The sequence below is a fragment of the Balearica regulorum genome, chromosome Z, assembly GCF_011004875.1.
Source record: "Balearica regulorum gibbericeps isolate bBalReg1 chromosome Z, bBalReg1.pri, whole genome shotgun sequence".
Lineage (NCBI taxonomy): Eukaryota > Metazoa > Chordata > Aves > Gruiformes > Gruidae > Balearica > Balearica regulorum.
This window is the reverse complement of record NC_046220.1, coordinates 30,509,642-30,527,194: the sequence shown is the minus strand read 5'-3', so window position 1 is coordinate 30,527,194 and position 17,553 is coordinate 30,509,642. Positions and strand designations below refer to the sequence as shown.

General features: G+C 37.6%; 1 protein-coding gene and 1 long non-coding RNA gene across 2 annotated transcripts in view; one reads left to right on the top strand and one right to left on the bottom strand.

The window, feature by feature from the left end:
* FBN2 (fibrillin 2) overlaps window positions 1-17,553 on the bottom strand; it is a 200,739-nt gene that overhangs the window by 69,015 nt on the left and 114,171 nt on the right. The window contains 10 exon segments of the mRNA XM_075740354.1: window positions 11-136; window positions 256-378; window positions 1,198-1,323; window positions 2,025-2,150; window positions 4,259-4,387; window positions 6,750-6,875; window positions 8,043-8,270; window positions 11,285-11,410; window positions 12,407-12,457; window positions 13,711-13,848. Coding sequence (XP_075596469.1) covers window positions 11-136; window positions 256-378; window positions 1,198-1,323; window positions 2,025-2,150; window positions 4,259-4,387; window positions 6,750-6,875; window positions 8,043-8,270; window positions 11,285-11,410; window positions 12,407-12,457; window positions 13,711-13,848 — 1,299 coding nt within the window.
* Window positions 1-17,553, top strand: part of LOC142599486 (uncharacterized) — a 177,427-nt gene that overhangs the window by 58,667 nt on the left and 101,207 nt on the right. The window lies entirely within an intron of this gene.

The following is a 17,553-nucleotide window of genomic DNA, read 5'->3' as shown; positions in this document are numbered from 1 at the left end:
AGCTTCTTACCAATACAAGTTTTCATGTCCATAGAAGCCATAAATCCATCATAACACAGACAGCGATATTCTCCTGGAATATTAGTACATTGCCCACCATCACAGATATCTGGATTGTTTTCACATTCATCAATATCTGGGTAGGGGGGAAGCAGATAATAATTCTGTCATTCTGGAACAGATTGGCTAAAAGAATACCATGTTCATATTGGCTGAAAGATACGATGCTGGAACTTCTAAGATACTAAAACCTACCTGCACATGTCCTGACATCTGGCATTAGAGCATAGCCGTCACTGCAGCTACATTCATAGCTGCCTTCTGAGTTAGTGCAGTGGGTGTCACAGCCTCCATTCATTATCATACATTCATCAATATCTGGGGAAGCAACGTTAGTAGTAGTAAGTCTACTTTTATACGGAAAAGTGATCTCTTGCCATTTTACTTAGGAGATAAAACAGTTTATCAGTGATATGATGCTGAATTTTTATTTTCACTCTACTGTCTCTGATTCATGTTTTGTTCAGCTTTCTCTCAACTATTTTCATATGTGCGAGCAAGTGGCTACTTTCAGTTGTTGCTTTTGTTCAAATGTCTGACTAGGGATGTAAAAAAAATAGTACAAAAGACAACATGTGGAAAGGAAAGAAGGAAAAGTCCTGAGAAACTTAGGTTTCACTAAAACTTGAAATGTAGCACAAATTTATATTTTTGCAAATAAAAAACCCAACAGTGCAACAGATAAAAAAACTCTCAATACCTCTGTTCTCCTTACCAATGTGATGACAACTACATAATTCAGTATTACTATAGCAAAGGATTTAAGAGATGTATACAATGAGGAGAAAAAGTGAAAGAGAAACTATCAATGCATGGGGCTGTTCTTGCTTGATCAAGAAATCAAGCAGTATTTTCTGTTTGTTAGCTCAAGCCTCTCATTTTACTGGAGAAGTACCACAAGAATATTTTTTCTCAAAGTATTCTGCAGTGTTCAGTACAGCAACAACCTTTTTATACCTTCTTTATATTTCTAAGTTAAAAGAAGGGTCCATGATAGTTCATGATATGCCTAATAGCAGATGAGAAGGTGGCCCTGCTCAGTTTCAAAAGGAAGGTATGAAATTAAATGAAAACAAAGACAGATGAAAAAATATACGCTGAAGCACAAATACATAGGTGAAGGTGTACAACACTTGCCTATGCAACCTTGTCTGTCAGGAGTGGCCTGGTACCCAGAGTTACAGGAACATTGGTATGTTCCGACCATGTTCACACACTTGCCATTTCTGCAGAGATTGTCACTTAACAAGCACTCATTTACATCTGGAAAAGAATCACCCATATCAATTACTTGTTATTCAGAATGCAGCCTCTAACTGCTCAAATGCCAGAGAAAGAGGGTAAGAGGCAATGTTTAAATGTTTTAAACTGATGACTTTCAATTTCTCGTTTTTAACATGTTCCAGTTCAAGGTATTGAGCACTGAACGGTATGTTTAAGCCTGTGTTCAAAGTTTTATCTTTGTTTCTGGTCTGTGAGCATTAACTGCATGGTCTGCTGGTTTAAACAAACTCTTGAAGCAGCTATGCATCAAACACAGAAACCAAAGAGACAATATCATGGTTTTTGCATTTTTTCACCATTTTTGTGAATTATGTGCAGGAAGGAGCATGTGCATTTCAATAAGGGACAATTCTTTTTTCTGACTGTAGGCACGAAGTTCACTTTGTGCTTGTATGTATTTTACTGAAAGTTGCCAACATGAGTTGTACGGTCTTTTGAGTTGCTAAATAATCCCTAAGAGGCCTGGTGAAATACTTCTTTGAAGTCAACAGTGTTAAGGGCATTGCAGATTTTACAGGATCTGTTATAAGGTTTTAATTTGAAGATACTCATATAAAGGAGGAGCATGAATTTGTGTAAGAAATTTCTGAGACTCCATCCTTGCCAAAGACAAGAAGTTTTCATACCACACATGACCACTCTTCTTAGAAAGCAGAAGACTATGCTGAGTCGAAACTCACCTATGCATTCCTCACGTGATGGTGACAGCTCATGTCCCAAAGGACAGTCACACCTAAAACTTCCTTCGGTGTTCACACATGTGCCACCTCTACACAGCAGAGGGTTGCGTTCACATTCATCAATATCTGCAAAGAAACCATGATAAATAAATAGGAAATCATTACTAAGGAGCCACAAAGAGAAAAGCAATTCTCAGTGTCTGTAAGTGACAAAATCTGGAGGTCAGAAATAAAACGATTGTTTCGTTGAAGCAGTGCTGCTCTTTTCCTCATACTGCGTAACAAAGCAAACAAAAAACTAGACTTTATTAACCCTAAAAATGGGTAGTTTTCCCCTCAAGAAAACCAGAAACTCATAATTCAAAATTAAGTATTGTTAGAGACACAGGACACAACAAAAGACAGCAACTGTTTGGAGGGTTGCCATTTAGGACAATGTATTAATGTGATGAAATTTTCAAAAAAGTGCTTCTTAATGCAACGAGACACTCATTTATGTATGCATTGAAATTGTTGTCTATGGATGCCGTTAATGGAGATGTGTGTGTAAACTTTTAACTAAATGGCTATTCAGTTTGATAACTCCTGCGTATGTCATTGTGTGGCTGAGAAATATGCTTGCTACAGCTTATAATGACAGACTGTTTGACTCACAAAACTGATAAAAACAGCTAACGCTGTAGATGTGGATGAAGTATGATCAAAAGATGTTCAATGTGCAGGATGCGTTCACATTTTTGGACTTCCAGGAAGCATTATGGCTAACTATCCTTTAAACTAGACACTCAGATTGACAGACTAGTGTTATCTTTCATTAGCCTGAGAATTTAGCCAAGATATCATTGGGTTTTGCAGGTTATTCCCATGAGGGTGAAACTGCCTGACGATAGAATTCATCTCTTTTGCTATACTCCTGCTTGGATAGTTCTCGCAGCTCCAAAATGTTTTCATTGAACATTATGCAGTCCCTTTCTTAGTTCCTGTGAAAGGCTCTGAAGTAACTTCCGTTCTTATCTCCTCACTCTCTGCTTATTTCTCTGACATCTTGCTTCTCTATCTTACAGATAACATATTTCCACCATATGGTACTGATTCTCTGCACTTGTACTTTGTCTCTCTGAAAGGCTATTCAGCTTCCAGAGTTTAGCTTTTGTTATAGTCATCTGTGATTCAGGCAATGGTATTTTTGCTGACTTGCATATCATGTTTTGGAGTCTGAAAGCATCTCAATCTGCAAGAAATCAAATAAAGGTGACAGGCAGCCTGCATGGCCTCCTGGCACACAGGGGCATAGGAACACTTATTTGAGTTCAATTATGAGCACAAAAGCTCCTGACAAAACTCAAACACAAAAAGAAGCTTAAAATACGCAAAAGCAGGGACAAGTGATGCAAAAGAAAAACAGAGGCACTGTCTGAGTGTGTAGGAATGGGGTTAGGAAAGCCAAAGCCACCAGGAGTTGACCCTGACAAGGGATGTGAAGGGTATAACAGCAGCAGCAAAAAGATGAGGGGAAACAGGGGAAGCAAACTGCTGACAAAGGATGTGGAAAAGACCCATGAGTGCTCAGGGAGCCAGCCAATGTCATTTTGGAGCCACTCCTGACCATCCTGGAAAGGTCATGGAAATTAGCCAAGGATCTTTAGAGTGGGAGGAGAGGAAATGTCAATCCAATCTTCAAGAAGGGCAAGAAAGAGGACCCATTAAGCCTCATCAAGATGAAAATCTCAGACTTTACATTTTCATTATATATTTCATGATGTATCTCACGAAATACTCCACAACACTACCTCAAGATTTTTTTAAGGTGGCTAGTAACTTTTGGTGTCTCCAAATCTATTCTTACAACTTTAGACAAAGAGATGCAATCCTTCAGGAAATGCTCTCAGAATTTTTTGAGTCCTAGAAGATTCATGAAAAAGTGAATCCCACTACTTTTGAAACTCCAGCCTTCTATTCCTAACTTTACCAAATGTTTGGATACCTCATTAGCCATTTTTAAACTACATGAATGAATAGTTGCTGCAATTCTATAATATCTATACAGAAATGTGCAAAAGTAATTAGTAAAAAGAACAAGCAAAGCTATATGTATAGTTCGGTTATCTGAATCGTTTGTTCAAGGTGTCACAAAAGTTATACATGTAAAATGTTCACTGGAACAGAGCTAGTATAGTAGAGTACAGTCAGGCTTTGTACAGTAAATGACTCCAGGTCATCCTGGCAACACTTACCCATACAGTTCTTCATCATCATAAATCCACTTTCATAACCATCAAAGCACTCACACTCAAAGCTTCCAGGAGTGTTGACACAAGTACCACTTCCACATAAGTCTGGGGAGATCTGGCACTCATCAATGTCTATTTTATAGTAATGAAGAGGTAGAAAAATAAAACAGAGTTTAAGGTTATCATGCTTTTCACAGAAGTGAACACATGGCTGTTATAAATTAATTAATTAATCACATATAGTATATAAATCAAAACAGAAAAATGAAATTAATTTAATATTTAAATGAATATCTGATTATGTGAAACAGTTTGTGAAAGATTCATAATGCAATGCCTTCAGAGGTCTCAACTAGAGATTAAACTATGTAACAAGTAGGCTTCCATTAAATATAATTTAAGGTTAGATTCTAAGAAAATTACTAACTATAACAAATTCTGAGTTGTTGTTATTATTACAGAGGTACCAACTGACCTCATGGCTACAGTGCCATTGATATTAAATTGCTTATTATGAAGACATTTATCCAGTAATAGCATTATAAGCTGACATATACCCTTTCCATTAGGAATTAAGTAGCTCCTCTACAAGCTAGATTTACAGTTAATTGGTTATCTTATTAATTAAGTTTGAATGAAACTTACTGTGGAAAACTATAGCAGGTTTGTAGAAGGTAAAAGAGAAGAGAAGGAAGAGCTCTTTGGTAAGACACACTGGCAGTGAGGCAGGAAGCTAAAGAGGAATTTGTAATATGGATATGATCCACTGAAATAGGTCAGTGCTGAAGGAAAGGACTGGAAAGAAGAACTGGATAGCCCGTTATTTACTATCTCCTCACACCTTTCCAGACTTCTCTCTTCCTTACTCTACTGCCCATCCAGTGTTTTTGGGGTGAACTAGGGCTCAATCCCTTTGTTTCATGTTCTCCACTATACCCTCTACCTTCAGCTTCATTCACTACTGTGTTATTAATTTTTACATTAAGAAATCATTAAGTCTTTACAGGGAATAAAAATAACATAATATTTGAAACAATTAAAACATTAGTCCAGATGAGGGTATAGGATTGGATATGTCATCCAAGAAGTCCAGGGAGCAAGGAATCAGAGAAGAGCATCAATATATTTGCAGTAAGTTGTTGAGCTGGGCAGTAGACTCATTTGTTTAAGTGATTGAGGAAAACTACGCAAGTATAAGCTTAACTAAAGAAATGGCTAAAAATTTAAAACAGGGGTTTTTTTCACCATATGCAAGAGTCTCTTTTGTCTCTGTGTCACTCCCCATGGCCAGGTTTTTGCTGGGTGAAGATATTTCAGTCCTCACACACAGACGTGTGGAGCTGTTGTCCCACCCCTACATGGTGGGCCTGGGATGTTACAGAGTATCTGGCCTCCTGCAGGTTGGTAATTTAAAAAAAAAAAAGTCGTCTGATCAATAAAACCTGGCTCTCTACAGCTGCTCAGTGGAATATTTTTATCAGAACAAACTTTCAATGGAAAACAGAACAAAAAAAAAGAAAAGCTTTTGTAGGGAGAAGTTTTCTGACCTATTCCTGTTAGTTTAGAAATAAAGTTTGTTAAATGCGTTTCTCATCAATGCAATCACTATAAAAACAAGGAAATCACCAGTTAGGGCAACATTATCATCCAGACCAACCTCAGTTAACAGGCCTTACCACCCACACTTCATATTACTCAGACTCACTCATAGATGCCTGTGTGGTATAACAAAACCTCCTTCATTCTCAGCACTGAGCCAACCACAATGCAGGCATCCACGTCCTCATAACCAGAAAACTGTTAAGCTTATCTTCTGTTTCAGTTTTTCCAGGCAATAAATAACAAAATATTAAACTTTTAAATTAAATGCATGCCTTTTCTTGAGTTAACATTGCACTGATGTCAGAATCACAGAGCTGCCTCTTTGTGTGCATGGCTATCATCATCTAAAAGAAAATTAATTTGCAGTGTAGTCTCTAAATTCATTTGGTAATACAATGACCAGAGAGTAAGGAATGTAAATTAAGTTAATACGCATGTTAAAACATTGAACTTGGCTTTGCTGGTGATCCTTCTTGATTTTTGGGGTTGTACTGCTAGAGCATGACCTGACCATTTTTAACACCAATTAAAAAAATTCCTAATGTACTTATACAAGAGGAATGTTACATTTATTAAAGAATCACTTTCTGAAAGGGAAACTTAAGACAGTTGGCCATTCTGTCCACAGATTAAGCTCTTAGAAACTGAAGGAAATGAATGACATTAAGTTGCCAGATCACCAAACTATGTAACAAGTTCAAGTTCCTTTAAAATGCCCAAGAGACATGATAGAATTCTCATCACTGGATGTTTTCAAGATGGATAGTGTGCTAGGTAATCTCATCTAGGATCCCTTTCCCACAAAAGGTTGGAGCAGATGATCTTTTGAAGTCTCTTTCAACCTGGACTATTCTATGATTCTAGGAAAAACTGGAGAAAATGCAAGACTTACCTGTACAGTTTCTTTCCTCCATATCTAAAGTAAACCCGCTGTTACACCTACATTTGAAACTTCCAATTGTGTTTCTGCATTTACCATTCAGGCACATACCAGGGAACACTTTACATTCATTGATATCTATGAAATAAAAACAAAAGAAAAGAGTATTCTTACACCTGTTCCTTCTTACCAATTGTATTGGGCATAAAAGGCAGGGTTTGGGTTACAAGGCACTGGGGGGATGGCCTCCTCCTACACAGGTTAGGAGAATGGAAAAATGAAGCGGAGGAGGCAAGCAGGAGGGGACATTGTTGGAGACACGACTTGAGATGCACTCCTTGATGATCATCAAGGCAGAACTCCATGTCTGAGCCCATGGAGCTGACCAAGAATTAAATTCCTTATTTGTTTAGTAAATCACCACTGAACGTTCAGAGCTTTGCCTGAGAATAGTAACTCCTGAAAATCAGAGCTTATTTGTGGTGAAGCAGAGGTCCAATCTGTTAGTTTTCTCAGGCAACTCAACATATTTCAGCACAAAACTTTCAGAATACAACCTTTTAAAAATAAATACAATACTAAACCATTTCTGAATCACCTCAGCTTCTGCACACAGAAATTCAGTTTTTCTTCTCAGATCTCAGTCACCTATAATATTTCAGATGTGATTTCTTAACACTTTCTAGCATCTTCAGTTTTGTTTTTGCTCTACAGAAGGTGAAGCTAGCAAAAACTGGACAAAAGGCTTTCATTTACTTCTTTATCACTGCAGCTCCCCATTATCATTGCCCTTGTAATTTTAATGCCACAGGCACCCTTCCCTTTTAATCACTTATTAATTCTGCAAATCATAGAAAGAACCTATCCTTCTTCAGTCTCTCTTCCAGAGAACCCTGGCCAAATTTTAGTAATATTTTACATTTACATCTTAACTCCCCAATTTTATGGAACTTCATCTGACCTTCAGTTCACTCTTTGCAAAGCACTGCCTTAAAATAGGTGCACATATTCTGTTATTCTCATAATTTAGAGCTCCCCTCCCTTCAGTACTGTCATAGTAATTTCTTTTTTCTCGCTACCAATTTCAAACTTTGCACCTCTTCCTTTTAGGCTCCTGTAACACTCTTGAGCACCATGCAAGCAGAGAGTTTCCAAACTGTAAGGTCAGCTCTTTCAGGCAAACATCTTTATAACATCTCTCATCTCAAGTACCTAACAAATATAGACACAAATCCTGGCTTTTTCTTAGAATATTCACCCAGAGGTACCTATAATTCATTTTTAGATCCAAGAATGAACCCTTACCTTTATAAAATGGCCTGCCAGTTAGAATATCTCCCCTGTTGGAAAAGCCCGGACCTCTGGGGCACAGAGCCTCATATTCCTTGGTGCCAGGTTTAGGACACTCCTCGCAGTCGGAGCCCCAGGCAGCCCCTACAGCACAGCAGCAGGCATCCATACGAAACTTGCCAGGCACAGACTGAATGCACTCATCTTCATCCCATTTCAGGTAGCATTGCTCCATTCGGATATCTGCTCATTTTACAACAACAAATAGGTATTTTACCCTTTGTGAAGTTTTCCGGTTTTCTATTTCTATTTCTAAGGCATGAGTGCATGTGAGGATCAGTTTCTGGGAGACAGATATCTGCTCAACAGTCTACATTTCTGCACATTGTTCAACCATTTGAAGTTGCTAATATTGCACTATAGTTAAGTTTCTGGATCTCTGTTGTACCACATAAAAATACAAGCATTTCTTTTGCTGTCTCCCAATATCAGGATATACCATTACTCTGACATGATTGTCCTTTTTAGGTTTCTATGTGTATTTGATAGTAGAGAGACATGTATTTCTTTACTGTATCAGGTATTCTCATTTACAGATTGACTTGCATTCACAGCAAAAAAAAATAGTATTCCTACCTATGTTTATATTATTAAGTTAATTTAATAATACAAGGAATAAATTTAAAAAAATTATGACCATTGTTAGGCTTACTTTAACACCAGTTAGCAGTAGAAAACAAGATGGTTTCCAGAAAAATTAATTATGATTATACTCAAGGGTCCTATTTGCAGAAAAGTAGGTCAACCAAAAGATAGATCAACCAAGTGTACAGGCAAAATCTGTACTTGCATACTCAATGTTAGGAAAAGTACCACGCACTGGTCTGTATGCAGAAAAAAATCACCTTTGCTATATCTCACATACAGTAAAAAATAACAATAATAACCCATTTGAAAGCATCAGGACATTCTACACTTTTCACTTACTGGTATCTCAGTAAAGAAAAATAGTTTAAAAGTTTTAGAAAAAAAATCAGTATTTGTTAACATATAAATTTGATATAAAAATGGGTTGTTTAGTCTCTACATGCTAATTTCTACAACATAGGAGAATTTCTATGCCCAAATTCAAAAAATCTGACAAATAATATCAATAATGGGAAATGGACAGTATCGATTACAGTGCTAGAAAAGATGTCTGCGATACTATACAGAAATTCATTGGTAGCTTAATGCTCTCCAGGAAAAGAGAGTTATTTTCAGTCTGTAAGGAAGATCACAAGGACACACCATGTCAGATAAAATAACTTCTGGACATATTTTAGAGCCGCCTGACATGACTGAAACGGAATGGAGGTCAAGCTGTATTTTCAGGATAAATATAAGCATTAAGGTTTCATATGATATATTGGACTGGAAGTTAGGCTTTAGCAAACCTAACAGAACTTTTAAATGCTTAGTGCAAAAAGCTTTGGAGAAGATGCAAGATCTAAAAGTAACACAGATGAGTTGCTGAACTGTTTCCCACACAAGCCCTTCAAAGTTGTGCAGATTTATAATGTAAATTTACCCTATGCACTTCGGAAGTTAAACAATTTAGAAGCAAGTATAAGAAATAGAAATTGTTTAAAGAATACTCAAAGTTTCCTGTAAACTATTCCACACCGAGATCATATTTATTTTCATTTCCAGCGATTCAGCAAACATACTGTTAATAAATATTTGTTTGCACTAAAATCACTGTAGTGGATCCTTCAGGAAATAAATATATTTCAGAAATACATGGCGTAGTACACAGTGCTTGTGTAGCATAGGAGAAGACACATATCTTGTAAAATACAAGGTAATTTTTTCATTAAAATAAGAAAAGGGGTCATGGTTTTGAGGGTAAAAGAATCCTGTGTCTTGCTTGATGATGGCTCCTTTGTTCCAACTTTTCATTATATCTATTAACCACAATTAAATTCGCACCTGTCCTTATCAAATTTCTCACTGAGAAATAACACAGGGTTGATGGCCAGAGATGCCAGTGACTAGCAACAGAATTACTAAGTTTGGGTGCGTTTGGTGGAGTGTGTGGAGTATCAAGTAAAACCTAACACATAAAACTGCATATGATATGCACAAACATAGCAGATATGTGCATTCTGCGCAGACTTGGGTTTGAATTGTTTCTTTTTTTCTGAGACTTTTATACTGATCGTATATATATTTCAAAATTCTGCTTATTTTAAAAAAACACCTCTAGAATTATATTCACATTAAACCACTCCTCAACTTGGTAACTGTTTGCATCAGCTGTTGGGAAGGCATAGTGCAATTAAAGCAAAAGCGTTTGGTTAAATCTGAAGCTGCTTGAGGAAAGAGAACATTGTTGAAATACACAAAAAAAAGGTTAGAGTAGGAAAATCCTTGACGTGAAGCAAGGGCTGACTTTTTTTTTGTTCTGCTGCACTGTTTTCTTAAAATAAATCAATGCTGTCAGTAATCATATTTTTACAGTCCTTAGAAAAGGGAAGAAAAATTAATACGGATTCCAGAATCTATTGTAAACATCCAGTACCCTGACTTTATCTTTTTTCATCTCTGACCATTGATTTATAAAGATGCAGATTAATAACACTAACTACACTTGCTACAGGATACTTCTGTTTTCTTGAACTTTCACAGCCGTTCAGTATTTTTTTATACCTAAAGTATTTCCTAGAGAAATGTATGTCTTCATGGACATCATGTTTTGTCAGTAGAAGATATTAATTTGAACAACAAAGATGAAGTCTTATTTTTACCTACACTCATTTTGATTACTCTCAGGCAGACCAATTTGCACCAGCATATTTGTGCTGCGTGGTAGTATCTGAGTTTCACAAAATGGCTAGATAGCAATAGAGAAAAGTACTATTCACACTGCATTACAAGCTGCTGGCTGACCAGCTGACTCCTTATCATCCAGCTCCCAGTGAGTCAGACATTTCTGTTCATCAATGGGAGTCAGACTAAAGGCAGCACTCTAGCAAAACCTATCAATTGCACTGTGGGCAAAACAAACATTCATGTTCCCCCAAGGGAAATAGCTCTTCCCTGAACTGACACAGGCATTTGATATCTAAGCAGGCATAAACTAAAACATACACTTAACAAAGTGCTTTCAGAAAAATTCAGAAACAAACCAAACATTCTTTCACACCCCTCTGAGAGTAATTTTGGACAACAGTTGGGCACAGCTAAAAAGCTGGCAAAGTTGACTTGAGTGTTACCTAAACAAACTCGCCCTGTTCCGTCCAGTGTCAGTCCTTCAGGGCACTCACAGTGAAATGAGCCTCTGCTGTTAATGCACTGCCCGTTGGGACAAACTCCCGGGAAAACATCACACTCATTTACATCTGTTGGGGAAACAAAGAGTTGAGTTATATGCAAACGCGAAGGAGACAGCTACAGCTTTACTGAGAATTTAACCTACATGAAGGAAAGTGAGAGGCTTTCATGCATACTGTATTAGGGTCTGAAAACTCTGTCCAGCTCTGGGGCTCCCAACATAAGAAAGACATGGAGCTGTTGGAGAGAGTCCAGAGGAGGGCCACAAAGATGATCAGAGGGATGGAGCACCTCTCCTGTGAGGACAGGCTGAGAGAGTTGGGGTTGTTCAGCCTGGAGAAGAGAAGACTCTGAGGAGACCTTATAGCAGCTTTCCAAAGTACTCTAAAAGGGGCCTACAGGAAAGCTGGAGAGGGACTGTTTACAAGGGCATGTTTTGATAGGACAAGGGGTAATGCCTTTAAACTGAAAGAGGGTAGATTTAGATGAGATATAAGGAAGAAATTCTTCACTGTGAGGGTGGTGAGGCACTGGAACAGGTTGCCCAAAGAAGTTGTGGAGGCCCCCTCCCTGGAAGTGTTCAAGGCCAGGCTGGCTGGGGCTTTTAGCAACCTGGTCTAGGTGTCCCTGCGCACGGCAGGGTGATTGGAACTAGATGATCTTTGAGGTCCCTTCCAACCCAAACCATTCTATGATTCTATGAACACTATTCTGAACAAGCATCTGGGTCAGTCTCAAGGGACTCTTGCAAGATCTTCAACTCATAGGGCATTACCATGCCACATTCTCTTCTCTAAGACAAGATGATGGATATGGCTGGGAGAAAGGAATAACTGAAGGGATTAAATGTATTTTGAAGGAGTTCAATTATCTTTGTTATCATTTCGATATTCTCCAAAAACCAGCATAATGTAACACCTCTCAACAGTCAGTAACTGTTTGTGAAGGCATTCATCTAAGGTCAATATGATTAAGCCTGACAAAACCAACAACATAATAAATCCCCTTTATCTCATTTTCAAAGGAGAGGAAGTGACATCTTGAGTAAGAAGCAAAAACTTCACCTTCACAGGTAACACCCTTCACTCTGGCAAATCCTCTTGAGCAAGCCACGTCTGGAATCAAGCCAGAAAGATATATCACTGCTTTAGAATGATAGAAATACAGGAGTAAATAATTTAAAAATAAATGTATCTTTGGAATTCTCTAATAATTTGACCGTATAAGGAGGTGAGTGCTCTAGCATCAATCAAGAAAAGTACTGACTCATACATGTTATTTAAATCAAATGCATAGTTGAGGAAATGAAATATTAGACAATTACTTTCTCATGTGCTTTCTTTAATGGAGACCAGAATGCTTAGCATCTAATCATATCAATGTCTGCACTCAGATGTAGCTGAAAGGTAAATTTCCTGTAAAGTTGCCTGAAGATTTAAAGCTTTAGTGATGCCAGTTATCACTAAAGGGTTTGGTTTTTTTTCCCACTGCAGTTTAATAAAGAATCTGAGTAATGACATTATTTTAGTATATGCATGTAAAATGCAGCATGATGTAGTGATATGAAAACTTGCTGAAATTTAACTAATTAGAGAATAGGAAATTAAAAGGCCAAATGTACCCAGTCTGAGCTGATTAGCTCTCTAGATTGATTAGTTTTTGATTAGTTTTACCAGTCTAACCTGACCATGCTGCTTCCTGGAGTTCAAAGTAGTATCTGGGTTGATGCTGCACTACACAGTTAAGAGCTCTGTTGGATGTTGTTTGCACCATGCTTGTTAGATGGGATACATGTGCCCACAGTTTTGTTCCAATTAAAAATGAAAGGCTGAAACATCCTAACACTGGTTCAGCTGCAAGTGGCATTATTCAAACCTTATGGAGAGAATGTGGCATAGTATTTTTTCCACAACTAGAGCACACAGTTAACATTCCTGCTTCCAACTTGTAGACCTAGCCCTGCAATCTAATGGTAGTACTATTCTGCAATCAATAATGGTACATAAGCTATGTGTTTGAAAACAGCTGGAAAAAGCTTTAACAGCCTGCAACATAAAAAGCCCTCAAGACTTTTAACAGATATTTCACTTTTCTATTGTAGTCCATATTTCCCTACCCCAATGCACAGTCCCTGTGGAGAGGAAACACATGTAATTATTAAAAGATTTATTCACATGTTATTTCCTGGGAACTTCCAAGTTATTAGAATGATCTCTGACGGTGGAGATTGCAAGTGATCCTAAATAAGACAACTTAATTTCATAGGGGTTTTTTTGTTGCTTGTTTGTTTTCTATACAGAAAATGATGAGAATTTATCTAGCGGTACTTCCTCTCTTCTCCCAAAAGATGCAGGATATGAGAGCATACCTAATTCACATCGCTCACATGGGCTGCCCCAAGCTGCTCCTAAGGTAGCACAGCATTCAGATTTCAGTGTAGCACCATTGATGTTGACTTCACAGCGACTGTCTTGGATGTTAAGCCAGCAAGTCCCCTTCAGGCTATCTGCAGTGGAATAGAAAACAATATGGAACTGTCACAATAAAAAGAGCTAGCATGCCATGTTCATGCCACTGTAGAGAGTACCAAGGGAGTGCATGCTCTCTTTTAAAAGAAAACCTTCCATCAGAGTAATTTTGTACATAGTTTAGAAGTGGTGGAAAGGAATAGCACTATCACTAAAAGTGAGCAACAGAGCACACTGCTTGAGGCATTTTATAGTCTAGGTCCCACAGCTAGCAGAGGTTCTCCAGATACTACAGATTCATTTATTTTTTCTAGTGACTGATCAGTCTAAAATACACAAGTTAGAACAAAAGCAGAGATCACAACCTGGGACTCCCCCTTCCAGCTCACTGCCTGAACCACTGGCTTATGAAATCCAAGTGCTCTTGCCTCTCCCTCACTCAATGAACATTCAAGGTTGTCAGGAAGGAAAAAAAGATAAACATGTGGGGAATAAGGGTGTGCTATATTCTTTTAGGGATCTGGTCCTCCTGGTACGTTAGATGTGCTTTGAACACACCTGTTAGGTTATACTCCACTCTCTGCTCCTGAGAGCTCAGCCCCAGCACACCCAGCTCCTGAATCACAAATTGGATTGCCAGGCTGGGGGAGATTTTCAGCCACAAGTGTCGTCTCTGCTGCCTGAAATCTTCCGGAATTCTCTTTTAGGTACCCAAATCTTTGAGTCTTAAAATCTATGCTTTCAGTGCCCAATCTCTTTTTTAAAAAGTCAGTTAGATCCTAAATCAGTTACGTACTTTAAAAGTTGTACCTACAGCACCTTTGCTCAGTACCTCTACCACGTTACACTCAAATGGTACAAAATTTCTTGAAGCAGACAACAACTTTTGTGGGCAGATAGAAAAAGTAGTCTATGATTGGGAGGTCAGCCTGGGGAGAGTTTGAAAGTGTGCGCATACGTGCATACTCAGAGTTCAAAGCTAAGCAAGTGGCCCAAATGAATTTAATGAGATGACTAATGAAAGAGGAATAGGATTTGGCTTTAAGATTTACATATATTATATGTACAAAAAGCCAGACCATCTATTAGGTGCTCTTGATCAGTATCACTAATACCTCACGTTTAGGAGTGATGTGCTTAACATAGAATCATTCCAGCTTATTTTTTTTCAAACTTCAACTTTTCTACAAATTGTCATGTTATAAAATTATGTAGACCAGAGAGAACAGAATCCTTCTTTGGATAAAGGAACACGAAAAAAAATTGTCCCAAGAATGTGACTGGAACCAGCCCTAGAAACTAGGTAATGTACTTCATTAATAGTTAAGTGTAAAACAGTTGTATTATTAGGTTAATGTTGGTCTCAAACATACAGGGCAGAAGACCACACTTAAATAACTGCCCAAACCAATGAGTGGTATAGAAGAGTGGAAAAGGCATCTCTTCCACACTTTGATCAGCCATTAACTAACAGTCAAGTCTTGGGTTAACATAAGACCTAAGACGAAACCTGGGCAGTGGTTTGCTGGGTCGGCTCTTATCCAGTCATGGGATGGGCATATCCCTGGTCATCATACATCCCAAATTCAGGGACCAACATGGGGAGAGGGAATATAGGTTCTTTAGCTGCTCTTTTACATCCAGCTTTCTGCCCATATGTTGATGTCTCTGCTTTATGTTATCAAAAAGTAAGTACATCCATTGTTTTATTCACTAGAAGTTTCTTGATCTCAGTATTATTTATTTTTAGTAGCCAACTTTACAGGATGGAGAAATCAAACTAATATCTCAAAAATTATTTAAACTATACAAATTAACAAGTGACTTTCCTCACACAACCTGCATCTACTTTATCCTGCCAAAGGCTGCTTGTCTTATCTTTTTCAGGCTATGAGTTAATTTCTTTTATTTTACATAACCTCTCTTGTCCAGACAAAATCTGCAGTGGGCAGTCAGTGTGACTTTTGGTGAAAAAGTTAGTATCCATCATGAAAGCATTCTTTCTGTTACTTGCATCTCTGATTCTGACTTGAAGAATATATGCATACTACAGGCAGATGGCAGCCTACTTATTGTACATAGTATGAATTCCACAAATCTTGACTAAAACATGCATAAAAAGCCTATATTAAGTGCATATTTCAAAAAGCACAAATGGCAGTGTTCCTACTGCATGATAGCAATGCAACACTTATACCACCGATAGAGGCATTTCAAAAACAATTCCACTTTTTTCCTCTAAGAGTACAGCCTCAATCTTGCAAACACTGTCAGTGTACAAGCAAAATAAATGCAAAAGATGTCAACATTTTTGCCGAATGCTATTATTGTAACTTCTGAACTCACAACCCTCATTTGCTGGAGGTTTGAGCTCAAACTTGAGTTCAAATGTCACGACTTGAATTCAGACTGTAATTTGAGGAAGTAAGTTTTCCTCTACCCAGGAAAGGTCACAGAAAGAGATAAATGGCTCACACCTACACTCAATTTCTACAGGTAATATGGATGCAAATGGCTCAAATGACCTGTTTTTTCAGCCTTGAGGATGAACAAACTGAGCAAAGGAACCAGAGTAACTGACAGACTAAAGTCTTCTGTCCACAAACTGAGTAAAGAACATGCATCAGCCACATAGCTTCTCCATATAAGATCAGTCCAATGTGCTGTACATGACCTGAGTCCACTAGACAGTGAAAATTAGCAATAAGGCCAAGTAGCAACAAACACAATGGAGCAACAAATTGTAAAAATAAAATTAACAATTATGTTCTTAATTCTTTCTTATTCTAATATTGTTGTCGTGCTTTTACTTAAAAAATAAGTGCCATTTTTACATTCAATAACTTTAATCATCCATTATGAAACAAAGGAAGAAAAACTTATAATGTAGGACTAATTCTGATTCTGACATGACAGCAAATTTGAAATTAAAGAAAAAATAGAGAGGGGTCAGAATTTGACATTACCTTACTTTGATCATTCATATGAGCAATACAACATGTTCCCAAACGACAACACTATTTTAGGCCTGTATTTATATTTTTGTGTATGCTTTTCCTATCTGATGCTACAGGAATGCTTTACAGGAGCAATCTGCTAAAAAAATTAGGGCAAATATATTCAATATACAAGTGTTTCACCGCAGTGGTAATGGGAAAAAACAACTTGCTCTTCTGCGTAGAGATATAAAATGGCATACATTCAACAAGAGCATTTGCAAGGTTTTCACACAATAAACTACCTATAACTTCCAACTCCTTACTCACTTTTCAATAATCCAGTCTGCCCTCCTCTCATCATTACCGATTCCAATGGAAATTTTGCCAAAGTAGAAAAACATATAACTGAGCTCTAGCAGTATAAATCTGTACGTCTTGCATTATCTGTACGTCTTGCATTAGCTGTAATTCTGACCCTTCTGTCCTAACATATTCTCACCTGTAGTACAGAAAACTCTTCCTGAGACAATTTTGGTCAGTGAAAAAAAAAAAATGATTAGGCTCACAGTATATAGCTAGCTCCTATTCTTCACTTTTTATCGGATTGTTCAGGTTATTTTTTTGTTTACATTTTTTGTTGCATATCACTAATATTCAAGCCAAATGGGACCTCATGCTGTGAACATCCCAATGGAAATCATTTGCAAAGTAAATCCAGAACATTGTTATAATTAGACCCTTAGTGAACTTGTAGCACCTTTGGATGCAAGAACACAAGAAGATTAGAAATAAGCGGTACAAAAA